We start from the raw sequence: 9,877 nt of genomic DNA, 5'->3' as shown, positions 1-9,877 counted from the left end.
CAATCTCTAGAAAAATAATAGAGTAAAATAAAAATAAATAAACTCCCTTAGAACGCACCAAGCCTTTGCTGCTTCAGGACCTTTGCCCAACGATCCTCTGCCTGAAACATTCTTCCTCCTATTGTCTTATGTTTCATGTCTCAGGTTAAATGTCCATTTCTCCCAGAGGCCTTCACAGACCTCCATCCAAAATTAGGTAACTCCAGTGATTCTCTCTCATACATCTTGCTCTTTTCTTTCATAGTACACATTTCAGCTTGTAGCTGTATACTTATATGTGTTCATTTGTTCAGTGTCTGTCTTTCTCATTGGTCTGCAATCTCCATGAGTGTAGGGCCCATTGAGCTTTGTTTAGTTATAAGCCTTAGCAGTTATTACACAGCCTGGCACATAGTGGGCACTCACTAAATCCATAACAAATGGATGAGTTCTAGTGCTGTCGCCTCACTATCCTTTAATAGTCATAAATTTGGACTCCAGGGAAGTTCTCGCTCAAAGATGTTGGCAAGTCATTCTAGCTCCTGCAAACAATAACTTTTATAATAGGATGGTGGGGAAACCACTAACCAGTCCAACATAGCACAAGAATAAAACTGATCCCACCAATCCTCTCAGATACAACTATTAATATTCTCTATTGCCTATTTCACACCCCTCCTTGTAAGAATGAAACAGGAGGAAATGCACTGGGCTCTCAGAGCTGCAAGACTCAACAAGCTGCCAAGTTAGGTTAGACACCCAGGTGGCAGAAGGGGTAAAGCAGCTTGTCTATGTAACCTTGGCCAGAGGACTGCTCAGATGCCACTGGCGTGCATAGATAGACGAGTGGCTTCCCAGAGGAATGCCAACAGCTGACACCCACACTGTGGTCTCCCACATGTGGATACATCAGTGTTTACTTAACCATTCCCTTATTTCAACACATGTTGAATGAAAGTTCACTATGTGTCTATTACTGTGTGCCACAAAGGTAACAAAGTCACTGCCCCTGCTGTCAAGACATTTAAAAGGAGGTGCTTGAGACACAGTTATGAAAACAAACTATTATGGAGGATAAAAATAGTCTACACACAGGAGGAGAGAGAACAAAGGATAAAGGGTACCTAATCCTGTGGAAGTTTCACTGAGAAGGCAGCACGGAACTAACTTGATGCATAAGGTCCAGAAAGATCCGGACCAACAAGGCAGGGAGTGCACTGCAGGTGAAAGAAGCATGTACATGGGTATTGGAGCGGGATTTGGATTAAGTTCCTGGAAACTGGAGCGCAAGTGGGAAGTGGTGGAAGTACAACACGGACAGAAAAACCAACCTGAGTTATATCACATAGGACCTTGTAAAGGAGCTTAGCAAATAACCTACTGGCAACGGTCAGCCACGGAAGCATTTACAGGCCCAAGTGCAGCATTAGGTTTGCCTTAATGCATTGTGTTGGCAGTGAGAAGACAGAGTGGAGTAAGACCAGACAGAGGTAAGGAACCCTCTCCCCATCTCCTCACTTCCTCCCACTGGCGGAAAAGAGGCTACGCAGTGGTTGAGGAAAAGATAAGTACCAGAACCAGGGCAGAGGGAGCGCAAACGTGTGCTCTAGTACAGATACGCAGGTGCTACAACGTATACCAGGATCTTGGAGTGGAGGTTAAGTGTGAGGGATGACAGCAGATAGGGCTTGGACAACTGGCCAGTTTTACCAAGCAGGAACAGAGATGGTAGTAGAAGGGTCCAAAAGGAAAAAATGAATGCGCTTTTCATAAGGGGATTGTGAGGAGTCCGCAGGACATGCAGGTGAAAGTGTCCCCTAGGGAGCTGACTGATAGGGGTCTGGGGGTTTTGAGTTGAATCCAGGTTAGAGACACGGATTTGTGGCGTCATTAGCGTGGATGAGACTGCGCAGAGTTGAACGGGAAAATGGCAAACCAAAGAACAAATGTAACAGTGCGATACCAGTGTCGGCTTTACGGTTCTTCTCCCTCCTCAGCTTGGACTGCGGAACATCTTTCATTTCACAAGAGGCTCAGGAACTAACAGTGTGCAAACGAGGCTGCGTTCAAGCTGCTGGAGGGCCAGTTCCACCTAAACGCAGTCAAGGACTCCTGGCTTTCCGGCTTCACGTCACTGGAACCTCGGCACTCCCACGGTTATGAATCTGGGGCCACCTTCCCGACCTCCCCCGCGGGCTCAACGTCACGACCGCGCTCCCGCTGATGCTCCGACTACACCCCGCGGGAGGCGCTGCATTTGACGTCATCATCTCGCGCCATCCCGCCCCTTAGGTGTTCAAGCTCCGCGCGCAGGCCGCACTGCAACCTGGCTGGCAGATCTCGTGCTGTCCTAGTCGCTGCTTGCTCGGAGCATGTTTCCAGCCGCCTCCTCTCCGCGGACCCCGGGTCCCGGGTCCCGAAGGGGCCCACTGGTCGGACTCGGGCCCGGCTCCACGCCTAGGACGGCCAGCAGAAAGGGTCTGCCCTTGGGGTCCGCAGTCAGCTCCCCAGTGCTCTTCTCGCCGGTCGGCCGGCGTAGCTCTCTGAGCTCGCGGTAAGTGATCACCGTGGTTGGGTCTAGCGACCAACAGGCTCACAGGCCTCAGTGAGCCGGATGGATTAGTGTCTTCAGAAGCCTTCTGAACCGGGGCCGGCGGAGGAGAATGCCAGAATATTGGAAAATAGACCTTTTCCACTCTTGCAGGTCATATCCACTTCACTTTATCAGTCTAGTCCCCACTTTCCATTTTTCATGGATACCTTTGTGCAGAAGTGAAGTACAAACTGGATTCGAATCTGTGGTTACCCACTTCCCACCTATTACCTCTGTGATCTGGTGTAAATGACTCGTGATTTTCTTCATATGTAGAATGGCGATAGTATCTCACCTGAGCCAGAGGAGTTAGTTTGACTTGCCACGATGCAGATGTAAGGTGATGGTGATAATGAGGATCGCCAGCCTTGAACAATCATTGTTTAATGCTTAACATACTAACTGACATTAATATCTGATGATTGATAATTAAAGGTTTTCTAGCTACAGAATTTAACTTTCTAGGTAAATTATAGGGAAAAGGCTTTACATAAGTGACATAAGAGCACTATGATAGTTTTGTTACTAAAATTGCTGTTTTGGAGCACACCAGTAAAATCATCACACAGCGCGCGCGTGCACACACACACACACACACACACAGACACACCATGTTCATAATTAACCTAAAACTTAAAGAGATAACGTGTTTCTGCATAGTTTTCTTTGAATTCACCTATAAAAAATGAATTTTCCCCTGCAGGGAAACACAGAGTATTGTGTCTTGAAATTATGTTTAAAATTTATCTGTAAAATTTTGCAGTACTTTAAAGAAGTGATTTTGAAAGAATACACTGTGTCTTTGACTTTTTTTGGCATATTTCGAAAAGTACTTTTCAAAGTGCTGATCTTGTCAGTGTTTTATTTTCCTTTTGAGAAAAGTTGGAGAATAAAAGCATTTACTGTGTGTGGTGTTTTTTTTAAATCTCTTCTTTCTGGTGATCATTTGAAGAGAAACCTTTGTTATCTCTCAGGAAACAAAGCCCTCAGCCATTCTCTATGTACATCTCCTCATTTAATTCTCATGGTGAAAGATATAATAACTTTTATTCTGGTGATTTTACAATATTATTCTAAATGTTAAGAAGAAAGTGAGGAGGAAGTAAAGTTTTTATTGTGATATCTGCTGTTGAAGGCCATGTAACAGCTGATGCTCGTAACCTGTTTGATTTCTTGCTTGGTTGTACAGATCTGAGAGGTGCCTTTTGTTTTGTTTTAAGAGACAGGGTCTTGCTCTGTGTCACCCAGGCTACAGGCTGGTGCCACAATGACCGGCTAATTTAAACAATTTTTTGTGGCCAGGCGTGGTGGCTCACACCTTTAATCCCAGCACTTTGGGAGGCCGAGATGAGCAGATCTCTTGTCAGCAGTTCAAGAGCAGCCTGACCAACATGAAGAAACCCCATCTCTACTAAAAATACAAAACTAGCTGGGTGTGGTCTTGCATGCCTGTAATCCCAGCTACTTGGGAGGCTGAGGGAGGAGAATTGCATGAACCCAGGAGGCAGAGGTTGCAGTAAGCCAAGATTGCGCCATTGCACTCCAGCCTGGGCAACAAGAGCAAAACTCCATCTCAAAAAAAGAAAAGAATTTTTGTAGAGACAAGGTCTTGCCATGTTGCCCAGCCTGGTCTTGAACTCCTGGTCTCAAGCAGTCTTCCTGATACAGCCTCCCAGAGTACTAGAATTATAGGCAAGAGCCACTGCCCTGGCCAGATATGATAGATTCTTAAAAATGAATAAATGAATAACCCTAAAGCCAAATGAGAGCTTGAATCTCATCTAAGCCAATATTTGTAAAATATATTTGACCACTACTGCTGCATCATGTGATAAAAGTTATATATATATATATATATATATATATATATTTTTTTTTTTTAACCATAACATATGGTAAAAGCTGATGTTCTATATTCTGGCTTTCAAAAATGTTGATTGAGATCTGCAAAATGACCTGCTGTTTGAAAAAAACACTTTATTATTTCACAGCTAAGGAGGCAGAATTATAAGGAGTTTAAGTGAATAGAGGCATGCATTTCATTACTAGAGCATATGGGATTGAAGCCAAGTTTTCCTAAATCCTATCTTGTGTTTTTTTTACATGAAAAATATTAGGTTTAATTACATGGTAAATACAAGCCAGTGTTAATTTCTTTCAAAGAACTTCTTATTGTGAAAATATATACATAAAAAATTAGAATAATGGAAAATTTTAAGTTATAAGTAAGGTACCATAAACTCTTTCTTTAGAGGAACACCAACACGAATGTTCCCACACCACTCCATAACTGACGCTGTGAACTATGATGTGAAAACGTTTGGATCTTCTCTTCCTGTTAAAGTCATGGAAGCCCTAACATTGGCTGAAGGTACGTGTCATCTTTCCATTACCTGTATTAGCAATTAAAAATGGAGTCTAGATGTGGCATGGAGTTAAATTTATGTTTTCTCTAGCTTACCTTTACCTGAATGGAGAAAGATGGGTAGCTTGTCTAGTTTTTGGTTTTTTTTTGAGACAGTCTCACTGTGTCACCCAGGCTGGAGTGCAGTGGCATGATCTTAGCTCACTGCAACCTCTGCCTCCTGGGTTCAAGGGAGTTTCCTGCCTCAGCCTCCCAAGTAGCTGGAATTACAGGAATGAGCTACCATGCCCAGCTAATTTTTTATATTTTTAGTAGACATGGTTTCACCATGTTTGCCAGGCTGGTCTTGAACTCCTGACCTCAGGTGATCTGCCCACCTTGGCCTCCCAAAATGCTGGGATTACCAGCATGAGCCACTGCGCCCAGCCAACTTTTTTTTTTTTTACTGTCATTGAGATATATAATAAATTCGAGAAGGAGATTGAGTTCATTTGAACACAAATTCTTTAATTTTAGGTTTTAGATACTGTACAGTAGTCCCCCATTATCTTTGGGGGATATCTTCCGAGATCCCCAGTGGATGCCTGAAACCTTGGATAGTACCAAACCCTATATATACTATGTTTTTAAAATACGTACACACCTATGATAAAGTTTAGCTTATAAATTAGGCACAGTAAGAGATGAACGACATAACTAATAATAAAATAGAACAATTATAACAATATACCAGCAGCACTACTATTGTACTTTGGGGCCATTAAGTAAGAATACAAACATTGCATTACTGCAATAGTTGATCTGATAACCGAGACAGCTTCTAAGTGACAAACAGCTGGATAGTCTCGGGGCGTCCAATCTTTTGGCTTCCCTGGGCCATTTCAGAAGAAGAATTGTCTGGAGCCACATGTAAAATACACTAGCAATAGCTGATGAGCTTTAAAAAAAAAAAAAAAAGGTCTGTGCCTTAATCTCATAATGTTTTAAGAAAGTTTACAAACTTGTGTTGGGCTGCATGTGTCCCTGGGCCGTAGGCTGGTCAAGCTTGGTGTATACAGTATGGATATGGTGCACAAAGGGTTGATTCAAAACCTGTAGACAGGACAGTAGGAGATTTTATGACATGACTCAGAACAGCATGCAATTTACAACTTAGGAATTGTTCATTTGAATTTGCCACTTAGTATTTTCTGACTCTGATTGACCACAGGTATTTGAAACTGCAGATAAAAGGGGGAAATATTGTATATGCAAAATTCAGTTCCATTTGAAGAGTTACCAGGTTTATGAAGTTTAGTGTTAAAAAAAAAACCTTGCACCTCACATTATTGGGTTTAATAATACAGTGCAATCAAATCCTACTTCCATCTTTGGATCCTATGTAGCATCCCAGAGGCTGTGTGCACAAATTTGTGATGTTACCATTGTAGTGGGTACCTTTAGAAGTCTGTTGGCAGAGAGTTAGTGTGGAATTTTGAAAAATAAAATCAACACAAGCTTAGAAAGGCAACTTTACTCTTGAAGAGCAAAGTTCAAAGCACCCTTAGTATCTGCTGAAATAATTTTTATTAAGAAGTGAATTCTAGGCTGGACACAGTGGCTCACCCTGTAATCCCAGCACTTTGGAAGGCTGAGGCAGTCGGATTGCAAGGTCAGGAGTTTGAGACCAAACTGACCAACGTGGGGAAACCCTGTCTCTACTAAAAATACAAGAATTAGTCGGGCATGATGGTGCTTGCCTGTAATCCTGGCTACTCGGGAGGCTGAGGCAGGAGGATTGCTTGAACTCGGGAGGCGGAGGTTGCAGTGAGCCGAAGTCATGCCACTGCACTCCAGCCTGGACAACAGAGCAAGACTCCATCTCAAAAAAAAAAAAAAAAAAAATTCTACATCTTTATGATTTTTCTGGAACAGTGTTTTTCAAATTATAAGTGTGACCAAAATTTAGCGGTTCATGACCAGCATTAAAAAAAAGAAGAAACAGAATAGAATGCATCTCATATAATGTTTAGTAAATTTTGTTTCATTTACTTAAATTGTATATGGCAATATCATGATGTAAAATGTATTATACTGTGAATAACTCTATATTTACTGTATATATTACTGTGAATAACAGTAGAAAAAAAAAAAAACAAGCTTAAAGTAGTCGGTCTTAGAAGAAGGAATATATCTCATCCACTGGAACTTGCACATCTTGCCTGTAAGTCCTTGGGGGCTTTAGGGATAATTGCTTTCAGACAACTAAACTGCTAACCTCTATATACATTGTTCTGTTTTAAATAAATAAATATATATACATGTTATATGTATATATGTGTATGTATATGTATTTCTCTCTAAAATTTCTGTTTAAATTAGATTAAAGGCTTTTAACGTACTCCTGGTATTTTAACAGACTAGATTAAATAACACAGCCCCAAATCTAGAAATTTAGAGAGTCCCTAAAAGTCAGCATGTGTAAAACAAAGAGGTGTGTCACCCTGAACTCTTCCCCACTTAGAAACCTGCCAACTACTGTTAGGTCAGTTGTTCAGGGCACACCAGTCGAGGATCTGGAGTTGTAGTGTGTTCAAGAAAAAGAAAATTACTGAGCAGATATTTCACTTGAGCAAAAAGCCCTCACTTAGCCTGGGCTTGGTTTGATATTTTTGCTTATACATTATCTATGTCTTTTACTTTGCCCTTCTACCTTTCTTTCAGTAAAGAGCAAAGCTCAAATTAATAAAATTTCCAGGGCTATTAACACGTTTGTGGAGGTTTACCACCAATACTTAAGACATAGGCTAATTTAGTTTTGTCACTTAATAGAGAATGTAACTCTTTGTCTCCGTATAATGAAATAATTTATCATTCCTTTAAGGAGCTCTTATTTGAAAATTATATGCTTTTGAAGGAAGGTTATTTTCCTTGAAATGTTTTATATGGTTAATGAGTTTATTATTTGTGTTATTTTATTGATAAAATTATAAATGTTGCTAAATATTTCCTTTTTGTTATTTCTGTTTATTTTTTGATATGGAGTCTCACTCTCTTGCCCAGGTGGGAGTGATGTGATCACGGTTTACTGCAGCTTCAATCTCCTGGGCTCAAGTGCTCCTCCTGCCTCAGTCACCCTAGTAGCTGGGAAGTGCACTGCCAAATCTGGCTATTTTTTAAATTTATTTTTATTTTTTAGAGATGGGGGTCTCACTGTGTTGCCCAGGCTCACCTCAAGTAATCCTCCCACCTTGTCCTTCTGAAGTGTTGGGATTTATAAGCATGAGCCACCATGCCTGGCCTAAATATGTTTTACAGGAAATAAGCTATTTGATCTGTTTGTAACAAAAATTAAGGAATATTAAATGTCTCAAATATACTTTTTGCCTTTGGATATATTTCTTTTTGTTTGTTTGTTTTTACCTTTGGATATATTTCTAAAGGTGGTTATCAGAGTTAAATAGATCTCTTGTTTTGAGGGTTGATAATTTTGGAATATTCAAAAGTATTTGTTATGAATTAGTCCTTTCTGAGTCTGATAATTACTTTTTTTGATAAAGTGTGTGGTAATAAAGATTTATATTTATACTATAATCACTCACCTCATTTTTTCCTTTAGTCGATGATCAGATGACTGTTTACATAGATGAAGGTGGATGGGCTTGTCTGGTGTGCAAAGAGAAGCTCATTGTTTGGAAGATTGCTCTGTCACCTATTACTAAGGTAATGGCTCTTTAGAGATCTGTAAGGAGGTAGAGGAGAGGAATACCAATTGACTTTTAATTTTTACCCTAATTTTTACAGTTGATAGAGGATAGTAAATATGAAACTACTTAGGTATTAAGGGTTTGCATTTTCATAGTGATGTGATATAATAAGCATGTGTATACATTTGTGTATTGGGAAAAAGGTTTCCCTGTATTAATAATTTTTAAATAAGATTTGTGTTTGCATTTAACAAAATTAGAGTCATTAAAATTTTCAATGAATATAATGCTAATCAGTCTGCCTAATGAAGTATCGGACTAAATGCGACCCACATAAGCAAATGAACTTTGAGTTTGCGTATTTCTGAGACAATAGAACTATGTTTTGTTGAATCTACTGAATGATGCTTAAGAAAATTTAAAAAAAAATGACACCAATTGCTAGTTAAGCCTATCCACTTCCAACAGTGGGTTATCATTTGCATGCCTGGTAACTTATCCTCAGCAACCTTTTTTCTGTTTTTTACAGCTTAGATATACTACTCTCTTCCACCACTCATTGCTCACTTGGCCATGTTCCATTTTAACTCAGGGCACCTGCTTACCTAAACTCTTCAATTCTGCTGAACTTTGGGTTACTGCTGCCTAGAAAATGGTATTTGTTACCGTTTGACCCAGCAATCCCATTACTGGGTATATACTCAAAGGATTATAAATAATTCTGTTACAAAGACACATGCACACATATGTTTATTGTGGCACTGTGCACAATAACAAAGACTTGGAACCAACCTGAATGTCCATCAATGATATACTGGATAAAGAAAATGTGGCACATATACACCATGGAATACTATGCAGCCATAAAAAAGGATGAGATCATGTCCTTTGTAGGGACATGGATAAAGCTGGAAACCACCATTCTCAGCAAACTGACACAAGAACAGAAAACCAAACACCACATGTTCTCACTCATAAGTGGGTGTTGAACAATGAGAACACATCACATTGGGGGAAACATCACACACTGGGACCTGTCGAGGGGTGGGGGGATAGGGGAGGGATAGCATTAGTAGAGATACCTAATGTAGATGACGAGGTAATGGATGCAGCAAACCACCATGGCACATGTATTCCTTTTTTTTTTCTGCCGCCACCACCGCTTCCAGCACATGTATACCTATGTAATAAACCTGCACATTCTGCACTTGTACCCCAGAACTTAAATTATAATAATCAGAATAATAACAAAAA

General features: G+C 40.3%; 1 protein-coding gene across 2 annotated transcripts; it reads left to right on the top strand.

The window, feature by feature from the left end:
• Positions 1-1,539: 1,539 nt before the first annotated feature.
• On the top strand, positions 1,540-8,820 carry LOC108302767 (nuclear pore complex protein Nup133-like). 2 transcript variants are annotated; one of them, XM_037737775.1, is made up of 4 exons: positions 1,540-1,636; positions 1,977-2,533; positions 4,825-4,943; positions 8,536-8,820. In XM_037737775.1, the coding sequence occupies exons 2-4, from the start codon at positions 2,352-2,354 to the stop codon at positions 8,652-8,654; spliced, it is 420 nt and encodes a 139-aa protein (XP_037593703.1). In that variant the 5' UTR covers positions 1,540-1,636; positions 1,977-2,351; the 3' UTR covers positions 8,655-8,820. The 2 variants fall into 2 exon arrangements, with proteins under 2 accessions (XP_037593703.1, XP_017381983.1); XM_017526494.2 differs by lacking the exon at positions 1,540-1,636 and having other exon boundaries at positions 1,788-2,533.
• Positions 8,821-9,877: the final 1,057 nt, after the last annotated feature.

Source organism: Cebus imitator, unplaced genomic scaffold, assembly GCF_001604975.1.
Source record: "Cebus imitator isolate Cc_AM_T3 unplaced genomic scaffold, Cebus_imitator-1.0 Scaffold42, whole genome shotgun sequence".
Taxonomy (NCBI): Eukaryota; Metazoa; Chordata; class Mammalia; order Primates; family Cebidae; genus Cebus; species Cebus imitator.
Note: the sequence above shows the minus strand (reverse complement) of the source record. Positions and strands in the feature narration are given on the sequence as shown.

What these genes read in the sequence shown, in the direction of transcription:
- LOC108302767 (XM_037737775.1), top strand. Translation starts at nt 2,352, where the DNA reads ATGTTTCCAGCCGCCTCCTCTCCGCGGACCCCGGGTCCCGGGTCCCGA. An exon ending in CGTAGCTCTCTGAGCTCGCG is followed by an intron (nt 2,534 to 4,824) that starts GTAAGTGATCAC and finishes CTCTTTCTTTAG; the next exon opens with AGGAACACCAACACGAATGT. An exon ending in AGCCCTAACATTGGCTGAAG is followed by an intron (nt 4,944 to 8,535) that starts GTACGTGTCATC and finishes TTTTTCCTTTAG; the next exon opens with TCGATGATCAGATGACTGTT.